This window comes from Marmota marmota, unplaced genomic scaffold (genome assembly GCF_001458135.2).
Source record: "Marmota marmota marmota unplaced genomic scaffold, marMar, whole genome shotgun sequence".
In the NCBI taxonomy this organism is placed as follows: domain Eukaryota; kingdom Metazoa; phylum Chordata; class Mammalia; order Rodentia; family Sciuridae; genus Marmota; species Marmota marmota.
Genome location: NW_026000185.1, coordinates 14,616,805 through 14,638,090, shown reverse-complemented (window position 1 = coordinate 14,638,090; position 21,286 = coordinate 14,616,805). Strand labels below are relative to the sequence as shown.

Below are 21,286 nucleotides of genomic sequence, written 5' to 3'. Positions count from 1 at the left end.
GAAATTTACCAACTCAATGCAATCTCTACCAAATCTCAATGTCATTTTTCACAGAAATAGGAAAAAATGATCACAAAATTCTTATGGAACCACAAAAACCCCAGACAACTAAATTGAAACGAAACAGCAAAATCTATTACAGAGCTACAGCAATCAAACAACTTAGTTTTGCAATAAAAATAACCATTCATCAATGGAAACCAATGGAACAGGACAAAGGTCCCAAAATAAACCCATATACTCATAGCCAACTGATTTTGTCAAAAGTGTCAGGAACCCAAATGGATAAAGGAGAGTCCCTTCAATAATCAGTGTTAGAAAAACTGTATATCTACATGCAGAAGCATAAAATGGAGCCCTTATTTTATAGCAATATAGAAAAATCATCTCAGAATGGATTAAAAACCAGTAAGTTCCAAAACTTCAATTATGTGGACATAAAAATATTCAAATATTATTCCAAAATTACTGTAAGTGATGTAACTTTTATAGGCATTTCACATCTGGGACAATGGAGGGAAACTGATTAAAACCTTAAATAAAAGACATGAAACTTTGAAACCACTAGAAATAAAAAGAGTATAAAACCATTTGTCTAGACAAAGGTTTCTTGAATATTACCTTAAAAGTTCAGGCAACAAAAGCAAAAATTTTAAAAAATGGAACTGCATCAAACTAAAAATCTTTGAACAGCAAAGGGAACAATCAATAGAGCGAAAAGACAATCCATGGATAGGGAGAAATTACTTGAAAACTCTACATCTCAAAAAGGACTCATACCCCAAATAAAAACACATAAGGAACTCAGAGAACTTGATAACAAGGAAATAATCCAATCAAAAATGGATAAAAGACCTAAAGAGACACTTCTCAAAAGAAGACTTACAAATGCCCAACATCAATACTAATAATCAGAGAAATAAAGATTAAAACTACAGTGAGATATCACTTTATGCCTTTTTGAATGGCTACTATAAGGAAGACAAAAGATAAGTTTTGGAGAGAATGTGGAGTAAAGGGAACCCTTGTGCACTATTGGTGGGATTGTAAGTTACTACAACCATTATGAAAAATAGCATGGAAGTTCTCAGAAAACCAAAAACCAGAAATGCCATATGATCCAACCATCCCACTTCTGGTTATATATTCAAAGAAATTAAAATCTGTATCCCAAAGAGATATTTTTTCATTTCTATGTTCAATGCAGCATTTTTCACAGTAACTAAGACATGGGAGAAAACTAGGTATCCACAGTTAAATGAATGCATAAAATGATGGTTACCAGAGGCTTGCTAAGGGAGTGGATGATAGGGTGTTGATCAAAGGGTACAAAATTTCAGTTATACAGGAGGAATAAGCCTTAGTGATCTCTTATACAGAATGTTGACTATAATAGATATTTATTATTTATTATATAAGTTGTATATTTCAAAACTGCTAAAGAGTAGATATTAAATGTTTCCCTATAAAAAATAAGTATATATGGATTCGATAATCAGCTTGACTAAGTCATCCCACAATATAAACATTTTATCAAAATATCACAATGACTCTCACAAATCAATATTAATTTTTTAATTACAATTGAAATGGAAAGGGAAATAACTCTTTGTAAAACAAAAAATGAATTCAGTTGGCTTTACTCACCAAGAAGAAAATTTATTATTTGCCATATCTTACCACTAATTTAGCATTAAGTTACGAGAAATAGAACTAAAAATATTAAGGCACTGCTAAATTAAATCTAACATTTGTAGCATCCCTCAGTACATTAGTGAAATCTTTATTGAAGCAACATTGTGACTAGTACTTGTCAAGGATGGCAACTAGAAAGAATCCATTTGTCAAGTCTGAGGAAATCTAGAAAAATAGTAGTGATTTCTAGTGATCTCAAACCACTCATCTAACATTCTTTGAACCCATACCTGTGTGTGTACTCCTTGGGTAGTATAAATGATAATTCAGCTGCAATGTTGGTTTCCATACTGGCAGTTGGGACATGGCGTTTAATCATTTCAGAGATTTTTTCAACATTACAATTAGGACTCTTCACCATGATTATATGATATCCCACACCTGAAAGATTAATTTATAAAACCAAATCAAGCAGTTTATTTTTAAGTCTAATAAATTGTCTCTTTATTGAGATATTTCATTTAATTAATGAGGACGGGATAATATATTGAAACTATCACCATTTTGCATCCCCTGAATGAATTAATGCCCTTAGACATGATAGTCAGTGATTATTACCATCAAAAGAGAGAGGGAAAAACCACAATATCAATTATGAATAGTGTTTCCAAACACTAAGTCAAGAACAAGATCAAATCCCACCCTGAATCTAATTAATCTCCTCAACAATTTATAGAAAGTCAAGAGAACAAAGGATCATGCTGCAAAATACTGTGGGGATGCAATCAGTAAAATTGAAACCATGTAAACTCTAAAGGAAAAATGTGGTGTTTTTATTTTTTCACTTTTTTTCATTTTAGCTCAATGTTCTTTTTAAATTTTTTAAAAATTTGTTTTAATTAGTTATACATGACAGTAAAATACATTTATACACTTTTGATATACATAGATGGAATATAATTTCTCATTTTTCTGAGTGTACATGTTGTACAATCATATTGGTCATGCAGTTATATATATATATAGTTATATATATATATAGTAATAATGTCTGTTGCATTCTACTATCTTTCCTATCCCCACATCCCCTTCCTCCCCCCTCCTTTCCATTCCCTCTACCTAATCTAAGGTAATGCTACTATTTTTCTCTAGTGCCCCCCACCTTATTGTGAATTAGCATCCGCAGCAGTTTGAATATTTTATACTCCTTAAAAACCATTTTTAGTCTCCATGGTTCAGGTTTTCTAGGCGCACAGAGAATAAAACACAACAGGTCACAACTCAGTTGGCTACAACGCTAGGGAAGTGCATTTCTATAGTTTACAAAACATGCTCCAAGAGTCTAGGGATGATGATGATTTGGAGATTATGTTCCCCAAAGTCCTCTGAGATATAATCTCCTTTCTTTCTATAACTGCAATTGAGAATGGGGAGGACAATGGTCAATAGTAACTGATTCATTCAGTACATACCCATTGCATACCTTTTATGAGTTAGGCATTATTCTAGATACAAATGAGCCAAAAAGTAAACATCACAATGATGTCCTTCCAGCGAGAAAGGACATATAAATGTAATCAAAGTGTATACTGTGTTAGATAGCATTAAGGAAAAAGTACATTTGTCCAAAGAAGTGCAATATGAAATTATGGTCATCAATTCACATTGTGCTTCCTATTGTGTTGAAATTTTAGCTATGCCTAGGGAAGGCCTGGGGGGGGGCATGGGAAGAATGGAGGAACTTTGAGGTTGGGTAAAGGGAAGTGATGGGAGGGGAGGGAGCACTGGTGTAGGAAAGATGGTAGAATGAGATGGACATCATTACACTGGATGTAAGTATGATTGCACAAATGATGTGATTCTACATTGTGTACAACCAGAGAAATGAAGGGATAAGTTCTTTCCTATGTCAAATTACCAATTCAATGGAAATCATATGGAAGAAATAAACATGATGCTTGTGGAATCAATAAAGAGAACTTTCAAAATTGGAATATAATTATTGGGTAATAATGGGAAAAATCACTGAACAGATAGGTTATATCTACATTACAAAGAGTCATGAAAAACAAGTAAAATATATTAGACCTAATGAATAAAATTAAGTCTGTGTAAAGAAAACTATCATTAAGGTATCAGCATCCAAAAATTGATCACAAGGAGACCGACCATATAATTTTTTCAGGAAAACGGAAGAGCCACAGCATTGCAGGGTTCCCAAGACCATGATGGCAATGCGGTCACCCAGGATATCGGCTTCATCCATGTGATGTGTGGTCAGTAATATGGTACGATCCTCTTTATGCTGCTGAATGAGATTCCAGGTGGCTCTCCTTGAAACTGGATCCATGCCTGATGTTGGCTCATCAAGGATCACCACCTAGAGACCAAAAGAATAATTGCAAGGCCGTATTTAACTCATGCTTTGCCTCATATTTAAGCTAAGATACGGTATCCATAAGCTGCAAAATTAATAATGTCCCCCCATGACACATTATATCAGCTAGATGAATAAAGACTTGGATTCATATCAGTTCTTCGGCGTCACATTTTGACTGTTACTTACCTTGGAGCCCCCTACAAATGCTATCATGATAGAGAGCTTGCGCTTCATTCCTCCACTCAGTTTCTCTGAATATTCATTACGCTTGTGTATCAAGTCACAGGCAGTCAGCATTTTGTTAATTTCTTCAGTACGCTTCTGAGAAGGTACTCCTTTTATCTAGAAAGAGAAGCCAAGAATCTACATGGTGCTTCTAAGGTAGTTTTACAGAATTTTCTAACAGTTATCCACATACATTTTTTCCTTCTCTTTGTCTCCCTTTCTGATAAAAGAATGATGCCTCAAAGCATGAACTTCCCATAAAGATAATGCTATTGGTCCTTGGTCACACTGTCAGAAACATGTGGAAAAAGTGAGAGAAAAGAATATACATATCTCTTGCTCACCACACAGTAAAAATAAAGGTGTTCTGATACTGTCAACTTTGGAAACAGTATATCATCCTGAGGGCACAAGCCCAGATGTTTCCTGACTTCAACCATCTCCTTTGAGATGTCATATCCACTAATGTAGACCTTTCCACTAGTAGGAAGATAGAAACCTAGAATGAAGCAAAGACATGACAGGAGCTTAGTTTTAGTAAGGGTACCCAAAGAGAACTTGTTAGCACCTAAACTTCACAGTGTACTTGCAGAAGATGTAAAAGAATTAGCAATATCTCCTACATAGGATGTCTGGTAAATATCAATGGTTATAATCTGGTGATGGGGAAATAAAAAACTTCCCTTTCTTTGTTTAATCTTATACTCTCCATGAGTATAAAATACTCTGAAATATCTGAATACTGTAACTGAAGAATTTGCTGCATTCCAATGTTCTAGTACAGCTATCAGCCATTTGATAACATATGGGAACCACATTATAATCTAAGCACCATTGTGCATGTATACTACATTTTTTTCATCCATTCGCCAGTTGATGGACACTTAGGCTGTTTTCCATTTCTTCACAGTTGTGAAAAGTGCTGCAAGAAACACGGGAGCACAGATATCTGACAGATTGAATTCATTTTCTTTGGATACATAACCAGTGATATTGCTAAATCATATGATAGTTTCATTTTTAATATTTAAAGGAATATCCATACTTTTTTCTATAATGACTGCATTAGTTTACCTTCCTACCAACAGTTCCCCTTTCTATACATCCTTACCATCTGTATCTTTAGTGTTTTGATAAGGCCATTCTTATTGGGGGGTGAGGTAATATCTTGTGATTTTTTTATTTGCCATTTTTCTGATACCTATTGACCATTTGTATGTCTTCTGAGAAATGTCTATTTATGACTATTGCCTATTCTATAATCATATTGCTTAATTTTTGCAGTAAAAAATTTTTGACATTTCATATATATTCTGGATATTGACCACCTGTCAGACGAATACTGTGCAAATATTTTCTCTTTAGGATGCCTGACTTTAATGACTGCTTCCTTTGCAGAGCAAAAGCTTTTTAGTGTGATGTAATCCTATTTCTATATTTTGCTTTTGTTTCCTGTACTTTTGGGGTCTTGTCTAAATTTTTTACCCATTCCTAAAATATTTTCCCCATGTTTTCTTCTACTATTTTCATGATTTGCGTCTAACATTTAAATATTTAATCAGGTTTGAGTTGATTTTGTAGCTGATGAGAGATAGGGGTTCTGTTTTCATTCTGAATCAGTTGGCTTTAGATGCCAACTGATTGTACATCTATTCTGTTCCATTGGGCTGTGTGCCTGTTTTTATGCCAATGCTATATTGTTTGGTACAGTTTTGTAGTGTATTTTGACCTAAGGTAGTATGAAATCTCTCATTCTTTTTTTTCCCTCAAGATGGTTTTGGCTACCTGGTGTGTATGTGCATGTTTGTGTGTGCGCACACGTGTGCATGTGGTTCCATGCAAACTTTAGGGTTGTTTTTCCTACATCTGCGAAGGATGTTGTTGCTATTTTGAAAGGTATACTATTAAATATTTACATCACTTTGGCAAATATGGACATTTTAAAGATACTGATCCTCCCAATACACGAACACAGAATGTCTTTCCACTTTTATGTGTCCTCTTCAATTTTTTTCTATTTTACACTTTTCACTGTAGAGATCTTTTGCCTCTTAGGTTAAATTAATTCCCAGGTATTTTCATAACTATTATAAATGGAATTTTTAAAAATTCTTCTTTCAAATAATTCACTTTTCATGTACAGAAATGGTACTCAGTTTTGTATGTTGATGTTACATCCTGAAATTTTGCTGAATGTGTTAGTTCTAGTAGATTTGTGGCGAAATCTTTAGTGTTTCCTACATTAGATAAATTATCCACAAATGTGAAAAATCTGGCTTCCTCTTTTCCAGTGTGGATATCCTTTTATTTCTCTTACTTGAACACTTTAATTAGGACTTCCAGTTCTAGTACATTCAATAAATTCATAAACATGTTCATTCTTGTTCTAAATCTTACAGAAAAAGCAAAGCTTTTAGCTTTTCCCTATTCAGTGGGATATTAGCTGTTGGCTTATAATTAATGGCCTCTATTATATTGAAACATGATTCTTATATACCTAATTTGTTCAGAGTTAATACCTTTCCTGTATTAAGATTATCATATAGTTTTGTCCTTCATTCTGTGTTGTTTCATACTTATTAATTTGCATATACTGAACCATCCTAGTCTCCTTGAGAAGAGTCCCACTTGATCTCAGTGAATAATTTTTTTAATGGGCTGTTAGATTCACTTTGCTGGTATTTTATTAAGGATTTTTGCATCCATGTCCATGAAGGATATTGGCTTATAGTTTTCTTTTGTTGTTGTTGTTATTGTGTCCTTGTCTGATTTTGTTATCAGGATAATCCTAGCTTTATAGAATGTGTTTGGAGGAGTTTTCTCCTCTTCAGGTTTTGGAAATTAATTTAAGAAACGGTATTAGTCTTCTTTAAATGTTTGGTAGCGCTCATCAGTGAAGCTATCTCATCTGGGGCTTTTTTAAAAATAAGAGTCTTCATTTCTGGTTCAATCTTTTTACTTGGGTATTGGTTGGTTCAAATTTCCCACTTTTTCATGATTCACTCTTGGTAAGGTGTATATGTCCAAGAATTTGTCCATTTTTTCTTCTAAGTTACCAAATTTGTTGGCATACAGTTGCTCAAGATGACCCTGTTTCCATGATTTGCTAGAAGGACTCACAGAACTCAGCATGCAGTCATACTCATGGCTAAATTTATTATAGCTTAGCAGGAAGCATGTGGGACAAACTCTGGAGGAAACCAGGTACATAGTTTTGAATCTTTTTTTGCAGTACAAACATACAAGATATATTCTTCCAACAATACGTTTTAACCACACATTTTAGTGTGTGTTCAAATTATGTATACCAGAGAAGAAAATTAGAGGCCCAGCACCCAGGTATTTTATTGGGGATTGATCATGTAGGCAGGCAGCTTCTGTCTAGCACATATACAATTTCTAGACCCCTAGAAGGAAAGCAGATATTTAGCATAAATCACATTGTTCATGCAAACATGTTGAGCCCTGTGAACAACTCTTATTAGGTAATTGTATAAACCCTCCCCTAACCTGAGGTTCCCAGGTGCTAGCCAAGGGTCATTCTTACAAACAGGCCTTTCTAAGAGTAGTCATCTCAGGGCTATTATGTCAAAGTTTCCTGCATGTTTGTTGTGATTCTTATTTTAAAATAAATCTTTCTGAAGACAAACTAAGAAAAAGAAAAAATGGTGTGTGTATATATATATATATATATATATATATATATATATATATATATAATGAAAAAGGAAATGCTTTCTGCCCATTTCTCAAGAAAGTTGAGATGAAAGTATAAATTTACATAAATTTTATCAAATACTTTATCCACAGTGGGGTCCCAAATCATACCAAGGACCACATGAAAGCTAGGGGAAAATTAATCTGCTTTTATACATAGAATCTATTTTAATAATACTAACCCTAATATTTATAGCTATAAAAGATGTGTCTACACAATATCTTTAATTAATTAATTTATTTTTATGTGGTGCTGAGGATCGCACCCAGGGTCTCACCCATGCTAGGCAAGTGCTTTACCGCTGAGCCACAACCCTAGCCCCTACATATTTCTTCATGAAGACTCATTTTTTATTTAGACCAAAAGATGAATCAAAATTAATTTTTATTCCATGATTTCTTATGAAGAGATAGCTATAAATGTTCAGCTACTATAAGAAGAAGAAATTTCTTAAAGAACTAATAGCTTTACCTATTAGTGTTATCAGATAATTCAAATAAAAAAAGCAGTTTTAATATTGGCTTATTTTATTCATCAATTTAATGGAATAGAAAGGTTTTGAAAGTTTGGTCTGTTGATGAATATGTAATATTATTATAGATATTATATAATAAGTTCAGTTAAAAGGTTCAATATATAAAATAAAGTTATTTTCTTTTGAGATGGGTGATATGGTTACAAATCTTGGTGAAGCAAAGCAATGTGGTTCTTTATATTAAATACCATTATTTAAAGTCAAATTCAGAATAAAATAATACAAATGTGTGTTGAGGATTCACAAAACTCAAATTCAGCAAACATGTACTTGCTATCTGCTTTGTATAAATCACTGTAGGGTATTTATAAAAATTAACAGAACTATAATATCACTGTAAATAGTAGAGTAAGGAAATCCAGGACTCTAACCCTTCACACACACACACACACACAAAACCCTATATATTGATAAAACCTGACAGAATCAACTTTTGCAGAACTCTGGGATCTAATAAAAAATATAGAAACCTCAAAAATCTTTTATTTATTTATTTTTATTGGTAGCAGCAATTGACTGCCGCAGTCCGGCTGCAGCAAAATAACCGGGGGGTGACAATTGACCTCAGAGGCCCTTAACCACTGAGTCACATCCCCAGTCCTTTTCTGTATTTTTATTTAGAGACAGGATAACACTGAGTTGTTTAGTGCCTCACAGTTGCTGAGGCTGGCTTTGAACTCGAGATCCTCCTATATCAGCCTCCTGAGCCACTGTGATTATAGGCATGCGCCACTGTGCCTGGCCCAGGAAAATCTTAATGAAGAAAAATTCTGCTGGATTGAGGTAGGAAAGTGCGTGTGTCATTTTCAATTTCTAAATTGCCATCTCCCAACTCCAAGATCAGAAGTAGCAATAAAGACAGCAGGCCATAAACAAAATAAATTTGTTTGTAAGTGCCAAAGGAAATAATATGATCATTATTCTCAAAGAACTATGGGAAAACTTATTTTGCCCAACTTGAAATATCCCTGGGCTGAGGCAACTTCCTGGGTGGCATGTTCCCAAATATTTAAAGGTCAATGGATTATCTGAAGTAAGTTAGGGGAAGAGATAGAAGTTTGGAGAAGCAAATAGACTTAAAAGTCTGGGGAAATAAGGCTGGGGGAAAAGATACAAGGGAGAATTAGGAGTCCTATGTAAACTGAGAAATTCAGACATCTGTATATGTACACACGGCTGGACACATGATAAGAAAAGATCTGATAAGAAGGCCCTAACTCTTTATCTCTGACTGATATTCAGACTCTACTCAAGTAAGGGTAGAAGACAAATGGCTTTTCAAGGCAATGACGATGTGCTCCAAAGAGGGGCAATATGCAAAGACTGTGAGACTAACCCCCCCATCCCTGCCCCTGCCCTCTTTCTCTGCAGACTTTTCAGGTGATCTTACACTAGCTTACCAGGCTGGGGACATCAAAGAATTTAGAAAAGTCACCAAATAAACAAACAACAAAACCCATTGGTAATCCCTAGGGTAAAGGGAGATCTGATTTTCAGGGTTGCCATACTATTTGCAACTTTCACAGCCCAGTTGTGCTAAAGTAGAGGTCAGGAAGCCTCTGTCTAGCTGAGAGACCAAAGAAGATACCCAGAGATGGAATATGAGATATAAAGTTTACTGAAAATATTTATAGGAAAGGTTCAGTGATAACGAGCTAGACAGATTCTTTACCAGAAAGTTCAATGGTGACAGACTGGACAGATGCACCTTTGCTCCACAGTGTCTCTACTGACTCACTGGAAAGTAGTACCTCCTTTCCTTCCTGATGTTTTTTTCCAGGGGCAGCTGCCAAGGTGAGCGCTTCCCTCCCATGGTTCTCTGATTTGCACCAGTCGCCACAGGGAGAGGGTTTTTATAAATTAGACTACAGAAGCAATGCATCATTAATTTTTTTAGTTTGCTTTGTTCCTTCTTTGACCAGCATCCCAAGGAGCAACTGTCTCAGTGTGTGTGCAAGAATGCAGCTTTCGGCAGATAACACTCACCTGCCCTAATTCCCAGCACACATGAGAGAAAGCCAGTGTCCTTCAAGATAATACGAATCTGGACATTCTGGTCCATACTTATTCTCACTATCCCCTTAACTTGTCCCTTTAACCTTCAGCCAATTCCAATGAAGAGAAGGCTGTCAATAAATACATGTACACAGAAGGATGCATAATGCATTTTTAGATTACAAGTGTATTGCTTTCCAGTGGCTGCTGTAACAAATTACCACAAACTTGGTGCCTTAAAATAACATAGATTTACTCTGTCATAGTTCTGGAAGCCAGAAGCTTAAAATCCATGCCACTGAGTCAAAATAAAGGTGCCAGAAATACCATGTTTCCAATAGAGGATGTAGAGGAAAATCCATTCCTTGCCTCTTGCAGGTTTGGTGGCCATTGGCATTCCTTGGGCTGTGGGAGCATCACCGTCTGCTTCCGTTGCTACACAGCCTTCTCTCCTCTGTGTTTCTTCTGCTTTTCAGCCTGTTATGTTGCTCTGCTTCTCACTTTAAAGAACACTAGTGTTTGCACTTGAGGCACACCAAGATAATGTAAGATCATCTAACAATTCTTAATCATACCTGCAAAGTCTTTGCCTTATAAGGTGGCAGGCACAGGTTCCAAAAATTAGGATATGAACATACATTTGGGGACCATTATCTTTAAGGACAACTTCCAAACATATATAAAAATGGAATGTGATAATACATGTAGAAACATTTAGTCAGTGCCAATGATACTATGCTGATTACAACTCTGGCAACGATTCACCTAACAATTATGTGACATCGATTATAAAGCAATTCTTAAAAAAAAAAAACAGAATTATAACTGAGGTTCAGGAGGAATTCAAAGATAAGAATTGTTATTTTTCATTGTTTCTTGCTTCAAAATTATGACCATTCGAGTTGACTCACAAAGAGAAACTCAGTCTCACTTTAGGCTTTTGCCTGAAACTCCAGAACCATTTTTGTCATTCTTATTTCTTTTCTGTCCTCTGGGTATCCTGGTCTGAATAGCTGTGAAATGTACCTCTCCCTTCTTTTGACCAATAAGAATGGTACACTAAACAAGGATAAGTTTAATGCACCTGATATATAAAAACAAATACTAACTTTTAAATTTTATAGTAAATGATTTGTACTTAAAGAAGAGAGTTAATTAGTCAGTAATTGTATGTATCAGTTAAATGACAATAATGTCACTATCAAGAATTACATAAAGCCTCAGAGCTTGATCCACTGTATCTTTACCACTGGTGACCCTGAATACATACCTGTAAGGATGGATAAGGTGGTGGTCTTTCCTGCCCCATTAGGTCCTAGAAGAACAGAGATCTGTCCCTCATAGAAATTCAAAGACAAGTTTTTCACTGCTACTACAGTAGCACCCCCAAATGTGAATTCCTATAAAAAAGCAAATACTAGCTTTATATTTATTACTATTACTTATAAAGGACAAGAGTTTTAGTCAGATAATTAATGTAAGGATCAAAGAAAATTTTAAAAATAGATTAAATAGTGAAAGAAATAAATAATACTTAGAAGCAATGGATGAATAGTCCTTCACGTAGGTTTGCATATTCCTCCAAAACAATCTCATTCAGTCACCCTTTGTTCCAGTTACCATCTTGAAGTTGGTGAAGTCACTGTCTGCTCTGCACAATGTCTTTCGATGTTGCAGGTTTGTCTGCTGGAAACCTATCATACTTCATTGTTCTACGCACATTCCAAACTCTACTCATAACCATACCTGAAAATGTATTCTTCCTGCTATGTTCTTTATCTCCAGGAGGGGCACCATTATATACCTAGATATACACACCAGCAACTGGGGATTGACTTTCCTTAGACATCACTCTATACTTCACCTATTAAAACTCATCAGTCACTAATCACTCCTGATCAATTCATTCATTTATTCAATAAGTAATCGTCAAGTCTTGTTATGTGGCATAAATTATGTAAAGTACTATGTATACATTTATGAGCCAGACAGACGTTGTACCTGCTTTAGCAAAAACAGAAAAAATAGGCATGCATGCACATACATAGATATATACCTAAAGATATATGATTAGACATTTACTAAACACTAGCCAAAGATGTCACTTCATATAAGAAAGTAAGTTTCTCTCAAGTTATATACTTTTAAAGCTAAAAGCCAAAATTTAGCATGCTTAACTGATGTTAACAGTCTGCTCCAACATATAGCACAGTAGTAGAGTGCTCACCTAGCACATGCAAGGCCCTGGGTTCAATCCTCAGCACCACATATAAAAAAATAAAACAAAGGTATTGCATCCAACTACAACTAAAAAATAAATAAATTTTTAAAAAAAGATATTGGAAGTGATCACACTCATTCTCATTGTTAGGGGAAAAATACTTTAAAAAATTATCACTTCTTAGATCCATGAGAAAATTTGAGGTCACAACGCAAACTATGCACCAAAACTGAAGAGGCAGATAAATACAAAGAATTACAGTTTCCTGGGAATAAAGGTCACTAGGGCCAACAATTTCTAGGAACATGTAAATGGTAACTGACAAATTGCTGGACACTTTGTGTAAACTAATTTGAAGAATTAAATATTCCTGTGGGCTCTGTCAAAGGAGATCTGCAAATTTTCTTTAGTTTAACTGCCAAAAACCCCAGTGGTTTCTCATGGTGAAGATTAGGGGAAAAAATAATTTCCTGTTTCCAGCAAGCAGCTAAAAAGTGTTCCGTTCTCTATAAAACAAAATGCCTGTCATTGAAGAAAACAACTTTATCAGAGCCTAACAAACAGGCGGAGAAGAAGAATGTTTCTAAGGATCCATTAAGAGAGAAAAGATAACCTAAGGATCAGGAGGAAATATTTGCAAATTATAAATCTGATGATGGTGCAGCATTCACAACACATAAAGAACAACTACAAATCAACAACACAAAGGTGCCCAATTAAAAATTGGCAAAGTACTTGAATAGATGTTAATACAAAGAAGACATACAAAATGATCAAAGAATATGGAAATATGATTATTATTAATAGTTTTTAAGGAAGTATGAATCAAAACCAAAATTAAATAGTATTTCCTACCCACCATGATGGTTTATAATTTTTTTAAAAAAGGAACTATAAAGGAAATAAAGAAAAAAAAGGTGAGAGTATCTTGTGAAAACAAAAGGGAGATCCCTCAAGTAGAGAAAGGGGACCATGGAGAGAGGAGGTAAAAGGAAAGGGAGGTGCAGAGGAATGAAATTGACAAAATTATACTGTTACATTGTGTGCATGAATTTAACAAATCCCACTGTTATGTATAATTATAATGCAGCAATAAGAAGTTTTAGCAAGAGGTAGCAACACTGAAATTCTCATGAAGTGTACAATGGTATATCCATTTTTGCAGTCAAGCAAAATAATTTGGTGGTTCTTCACTAAAGTTAAAAACAGAATCAATATATGACCCAGAAATTTCACTCTCAGGAACAAATCAAAAGAATTGAAAACATAAATTCAAACAAAAACTTGTACAACAATGTTCAAAGCAGCACTATTCACAATAGTCAAAAGGTGTAAACAATCTAAGTATCCATCAACTGATGAATGGAAAAAATAATGTGGTAAAAACTTACAATGAAATGTTACTCATCCACAAAAAATGAATGAAGTCTGATCAGTGCTATAACATAAACCAACCATGAAAATATGCTAAGTGAAAAGAGTGAGACACCAAAGACCTCATTTTATTTTTCCATTTACATAAACTATCCATACTAGGAAAATTCATAGAAGAAGGCAGATTAGTGTTTTCCAAGGTCGGAGGGAAGGGAAAAGTGGTGCATGCTTGCTTAATGGGTTGGTCTTTCCATTAGAGATGATTACAATACCCATATTCAAATGGTCATGGTTGCAAAACACTGTGATTGTACTAAATGTCACTGAACTGTATACTCTAAAATGGTTAAGATAATACATTTCATGTTACATCTATGAAGATTTCTAATCTTCATTGTTAACTGCTTTATTTTTAAAATAGGCATGTATGTTTAATTATATTAAATGTATTTTTTGATATCTAATAATATGTCTACCCTTTTTTCTAGTGGTGAATTAACTAATTGAAATTCAAATTTTAAGCAGACCTTGTAGTCCAGACAGGTACTCCCCTGTCATCATGTAATATCCATTTTACATACTGATGAAGTACATTTGCTAATATTTTGTCTAGAATTTTTATATCTATGCTCACGAGACAATTTGGTTACTGAATTTTATCTTCTTTTAATGATCTTATAAGGGTTTCTTAACTAATTGTTTAACTATATGGAAGATTCATCAATGAGGCTAACTGTTCTAAAGCAATTCAGTTGTTATAAGATAGATTTTTCTTTTTTCTATGCTTCCTTCTGCCAATTTTGGTAAGTTATGCTTTTAAATTTATTATTACCTTTCACATAATTATCAAATGTATTTACATGAATGTTTCTAACACTTTATTACTTTTTAATATCTGTAAGATCTATTGCATCTTATGTTTTTCAAACTTGATATTGATAATTTTGTATTTTCATTTTTTCTTGAATGTCTTTTTTAGGAGGTATCCATTTTATTGATCTTGCCAGATAAATGACTTATGTTAATTTTTCTTTATTTTATATCTTCTTTATCTGTGGTGTCTAGTTTTCCCTTACATTGCCTTCTTTCTTTATTTGGATTTAGTTGCACATATTTTGTTTCATATTATTCATTTCAAAATATGTTCTAATTTCTAATATCCTCTTTTCTTTAATAAACATTTGAGATTTTCTAATTATTTTTTCTTTTACTCTTTTTTAATATATATTTTTTAGTTGTGGGTGAACCTTTTTTTTAAATTTTTTAAATTTTTTCTGTTACTGGGGATTTATTTCAGGGGCACTTAACCACTAATCCACATCCCCAGCCCTATTTTGTATTTTATTTAGAGATAGGATCTCACTGAGTTGCATAGCACCTCACTTTTGCTGAGGCTGGCTTTGAACTCGCAATCCTCCTGCCTCAGCCTCCTGAGCAAATGAGACTATGTTTGAGTTTAATTTATTCTGAGAAGTACTTTATGGATAACCTATGATCTTTTAAAAAATATTCCATATGTACTTGGTGAATAATGTGCTTTCTGCATTTTTTAATGTAATGCATCAATTAGGTCATATAAGTTAATCATCGTTTTCCATTATTTATATACATATTTATATACTTACTAATTATTCTATTTCTCTGCTATTCTTTATATTTTCATATTTTTGTGCCTGTTAAAGCATTTTAACATATCAATCATTATTATAACTTTGTTTGCTAGCACCAATATTTATATCATATTCTAGGTTAAAATCTTTTATATGTTGTTACTCTTGGTTACTGGTCACAATTTTGTACAACTTCAGATACCTAGTCATTTTTTTTTCTTTTTTTGTCATGCATTTCATATAAAATAACTATGGCAACTTATTTTGTATGTGATGCTAAGGATAGAACCCAGTATCTCACACGTGCTAGCACTGTGCTACAGCCCCAGCCCTAGAAGATTAACTTTTAAGTCTATCAAGAAACAGAGACCTGTAAAACAATACCTTCCGCAAGTGTTGAATCCTGATTCCAGTCGCTAAACCAACAGGTTCAGGTTCAATATAATCACTTGGCAATATATCAGAAATTTCGCTAATTTCTTCACTCTCTAATGGTGGTTCCCCACACCAGTAGGATTTCTAAAAGAACAAAAACATCATAATGTCACTGAAAAATGAAGTGGCTTATGACTTGAAAACTCTTCAGCTCACATCACTCTGGTGTTGAGATGGGTGATAGCAGATAACATGAAACTAAATTTGGAAATTTCATCATTATAAATGGTTTCATCATTATAAATTTGGAAGTAAATTGTTTATAATATTAGTTCCTAAAACGTAACCACAGAACAAACATGCTATTCAAAATGCTGTCATATATGAAGAGAGACAAAAAGAAATCACCACAAAATGGCACAGTACAATGTACTATATCACTCTGAATCAGGTCTATTTGGATGTGAGATCTATAGATTAGCCTTTCAATAAATCTATGATGTCAAAATTATTTTCATAAAATATTTCTTAAAATACATTATTTGTCTTTTCTTCTGTGTTGACATTTTCACCAAAGGAATAAAAGCAATGGTAGGTAAAACTGCTGGTGCTTTAATACAAATCAAAATGCAAGCACAAAACTATACTAAACAGTCGTTTTTTTCTTCACCACTAAGATACTAACAGGAAAATACTCTGTTTCACTTAATTACATACTTGATGAAGAATTTAAAATAACCTTTTAAGTCTTAGTCCTTTCAGATGGCCAACAAAAATGTTCAATATTACTAATCATTAGGAAAATGCAAACAAAAACAAAGAGACATCATCTTACCCACTTATGTGGATATTACAATAAGTTCAAAAATAACAAAATGCTGATGCATATGCATAGAAAAATAAATTCCCGTACATAATTTTTGAGAATATAAATTAGTGTAGCCATATGTAAAGCATAAAGTTCCTCAACAACAGTACAATCAGAACTATATATGATTAAGCAATCCCAGCACCATTCATATTAGCCAAGATATGGAAGCAACTAAGTTTTTCCACTGATGGATGAATAGATAAAGAAAATGTGGTTCATTCATAATGTAATGTTATTCAGTGGTAACAAGGATGAAATCTTGTCATTTCTGACAACAAGGGTGGAAGTGGAAGATATTATATTAAGTAAGATAAGCCAGGCACAAAAAGACACATGACCTGTATTTTCACTAATATGTGGAAGCTAAAAATAAGTTGATTCCATAGAAGTAGAGATTAGCAAAATGGTCACTAGAGGCTAGAAAAAAATGTGGAGAAGGAGGAGGAGGCAAGATAATAGGTCCCCAATACTGGTAGACAGGATAAATAAGTTCTAGTGTTCTACAGCATAGTAGAATGAATGTAGTTTACAATAATTTATTGTATACTTTATAAAGAACTAAAAGAGAGGAGTTCAAAGGTTCTCAAAACAAAGAAATAATAATGTTTAAGGAAATGAAAATACTATATACTATGGTTTCATCATTATATATTATATATGTGCACTGAATTATTACACTGTTTCCCATAAATATGCACAATTATTATGTCAAGTAAAAAAGAAAAAATAGAAGATATATGGCATAATTCATCCCTAGGGTCTATGAGAAAACCATCATGTATTCATTCAAATGGGACTTCTTTTGAAAAAAAATCCTTTATTATATTGTACATGTTACAAAGTTAACTCGTAATGGCTTTAGTCAAGAAGGAAAAAAAGTATCAGTACAACAAGGTAAAGCACCAAGGGGAGGATGTCAAATGTAATGGTGTTCACTCATCTATAAATGAGATGCGTAATAAGGGCTGGGGTTTCTCTAAATAACAGAAACGTTAGAACTCACGTCCAAGAAAAAGTTCCATGGCTTGGGCACACCATACTTCCCTGGAAAAACAGCATCTACATACCAGGTCACAAGGGCATAAAGGAAAGCAGTAACTAAAAACATTCCCATAACGTGGGCCAAAGTCAAGTCATCATCTGGGCTTTCTTTTAAGTAGAAGTTATCCCAATTAGCACCAAACCCTGAAATATAACAGGAGATAGTTACTTCAGATGTCCAACAGAGACTAGAAAAAGTTACCCAGCTGCTTCATAATGAAATAATAAGGAAAAATGCACTAATATTCTCTGGAGACAGGTGCTGACTCTGCTATTTACTGATATCTTTATATTTAGATTGCCCAAGTGAAATTAAAATAAACAATGATGTAAGAGGCTTTCTCTACACCAAAACCAACTAAAAGTTAATAGTGATAGGGCTGGGGATGTGGCTCAAGCAGTAGTGCGCTTGCCTGGCATGCGTGCGGCCTGGGTTCGATCCTCAGCACCACATACAAACAAAGATGTTGTGTCCGCCAATAACTAAAAATAAATAAATAAATATTTTTTTAAAAAAAGTTAATAGTGATAAACAAAAATAATAATTTAAAAGAAGGTAAGACTCAAAGCAGTGAGCAGAGCCATAGGTTGCAAGGCAGCCCTCTCTCTCTGTTCTCCCTGAGGCTAATCTTAATTTAAATAACCAGGAAGATATATAAATGTCCAAACTGCAATAAAATCAAAACCAAGAGTCAACAAGAATTTCTTCACCTTGATAGGCTTTACAACAAACAACTCTAATGTCAACTTTGATTATAAAAATGACTGTTCAACTTGAACTGCAATTGTTAATCCAACAGCCAACATTGTGCTTTGACTCCATTTGAATGTATTTCATCTAATGGTTTAAAGCATTAATTGGAATCAATCCTCCTATCTTTGTTATCCTAGCTCTAGTTTATACTTGCTTCTCTTACCCCCTACTCATTCTCTTGCATTATTTGCTACTATCTCAAATACACACCATTCATCTATTTCTCCCTTCTACCTTGGTGTAAATTATTCTTGTATTTATCTTTCTCTTGGTCTCTTTTATTTCTTCCTTTCTGTCTCTCTTTCTACTTTCTGCCCAATATTTTCCTCCTCTCTTTTACCTCTCACTTAAGGTTGTAGTGTGTTTACTAAACTTAGCAACTAATTTTTTGGCCTATCCCAGAACTATATTGCATTATAGGATTATATCTGAATATGAAGAACTATGGAGAACAATTGGCACCACAGCTAAAAAAGGGACATTCTTCCCTTTGATAAGGTGAAGGTGAAAGAGAGAGAGTCCTAGTTTAGTGCAGAAGCCTGCAATTTGCAGACATACAGCCTAAATAAATCAAAGACCTGGAGTATGAATGAACAGGAAGCTATTTTTAGAGGAGTTCACTGCATCTCCTATTGAACTCTGAATGGCTAGAGTCAGGAGCTATCTTGAGAACAATCCTATTGTACTACTCTGGGAGCCCAAAATCCAAGCATATTTATATCTCTTCCCCTGTGTTGCCTGGGCAGGTGATGGCCTCATGAGACCATTTTGACTCAGGGGAGAGACTCTGACACAATTCCTGACTCAGGGTGGAGAGGAGGACCCACTCTTTGAAATCGAAAGATCAGGGAACCTCCTTTGAGGCCAGAGATGGGACCAGTCACATTTGGTTTCACATGGGAGCCAAAAACCAAAATAATCTATTCAATGAATGGGCAAATGAACTGAATAGATACTTCTCAAAAGAAGAAGTACAAATAAACAAAAAGTATATTTAAAAAGTTCAACATCTTAGCCATCAGAGAAATGCAAATCAAAAATACAATGAGATTCCATCTCACTTCAGTCATAATGGCTGTCATCAAGAACACAAATAATAATAAATGCTGGCAAAGATGTGGGGGAACAGAAAGTCTTACAAACTGTTGGTGTAAATTTAAATTAGTAAAGACAATATAAAAAACAGTATGGAGGCGGCTGGGGTTGTGGCTCAGTGGTAGAGTGCTCACCTAGCACATGCAAGGCCCTGGGTTCAATCCTCAGCACCACATAAAAATAAATAAAGGTATTATGTCCAATTACAACTAAAAAATAAATATTTTAAAAAAATAGAGTGAGAGAGAACAACTCCATTTACAATGTCATCAAAATAACATGGTTAGAGACACATTTAAACAAGAAATGCAAGCCTGACTCCTATGGCACTTTGCTGAAATAAATTAAAGACCTAGATAGGTGGCAATATGGCCTGTATTGCTGGATGCAAAGACTAAGACAGCAATACTACCCAATGCAGTCTACAGACTCAAAAATCCCAATAGCCCTTTTTGCAGAAATGGAAAAACTGATATAATTAAGATCCATAATCAATTGACAACTCAGCAGTATAACAAAATGAACTACTAATACAGGCAAGAGCATGGGTGAAGAGCAAACACCTTATGCTAAGTGGAATAAGCCAGTGCAAAAGTTCATACACTGTATCATTCCATTTGTGTGACATCTGGAAAAAGTAAAACTACAAGGATGAAGAGCAGGTCAGTGGTTGCCAGGTATTACAGGCTAAGGAAATGTGCAACAACAAAAGGTCAGCACAAGGGACTCGTTTGGATGGAAGGAGGTTTTGTGTCCTAATTTCTGTGATGGTTACAGTTGTCTAGACAGGTGCTTAAATTCACAGAACTTTACACCCAAAAAGAGCAATTTTCCTGAATATAAATTTTAATAATATTTCAAAAGACCTGAGGAAAAGACAAAAAAAGGAATATGATGAAAATCTTGATGTCAATAATTTTGACTTATTTGTAATGGACAAATTCTATACAAGACACATGCTATTAAAACTTGTTCAAGGAGAATAAATAACCTGAATATTTCTAAGTAAAAAAAAAGTCCCGCAAATAATACTACAGGACAACTTAAAAAATTTACCCTTTATGATATACCTACAAAAACACAAAAATACATATACAAAGGATAAGCCCATTTCACGTTTGTTCTAACAGAAAAATACCATCAGGTGCCATAGCACGATGTGTCAATGTTGTGATCACAAGTAGACTGTGTAGGTAATGCTGTTCCCAGAAGATTATGATGTAGCTGGAAAATGACTTTCATCTAATAGCATCAGAGCTATCCTAATCTATAGTGCAATTCACCACTCGTGTGTTGTGGTGTTGCCAGCACAAAGAAACCTGCTACCCTGCCAGTCATATAAAAGTACAACACATACAATTATGTAGAGTACATATTTGATCATGATATTTAATAAATGACTATGTTACTAGTTTAAATATTTATTATTTACTATATTTTTTATCATTTTAGAATGT

At 34.1% G+C, this 21,286-nt stretch overlaps 1 protein-coding gene across 1 annotated transcript in view; it reads right to left on the bottom strand.

Moving 5' to 3' along the window:
* LOC107146539 (phospholipid-transporting ATPase ABCA3-like) overlaps positions 1 to 21,286 on the bottom strand; it is a 134,165-nt gene that overhangs the window by 54,925 nt on the left and 57,954 nt on the right. The window contains exons 10-16 of the mRNA XM_015490637.2: positions 17,943 to 18,124; positions 16,078 to 16,212; positions 11,759 to 11,888; positions 4,585 to 4,739; positions 4,202 to 4,357; positions 3,805 to 4,015; positions 1,926 to 2,076 (exon numbers count right to left, since the gene is read on the bottom strand). Coding sequence (XP_015346123.1) covers positions 1,926 to 2,076; positions 3,805 to 4,015; positions 4,202 to 4,357; positions 4,585 to 4,739; positions 11,759 to 11,888; positions 16,078 to 16,212; positions 17,943 to 18,124 — 1,120 coding nt within the window. The remainder of the gene's footprint in view (positions 1 to 1,925; positions 2,077 to 3,804; positions 4,016 to 4,201; positions 4,358 to 4,584; positions 4,740 to 11,758; positions 11,889 to 16,077; positions 16,213 to 17,942; positions 18,125 to 21,286) is intronic.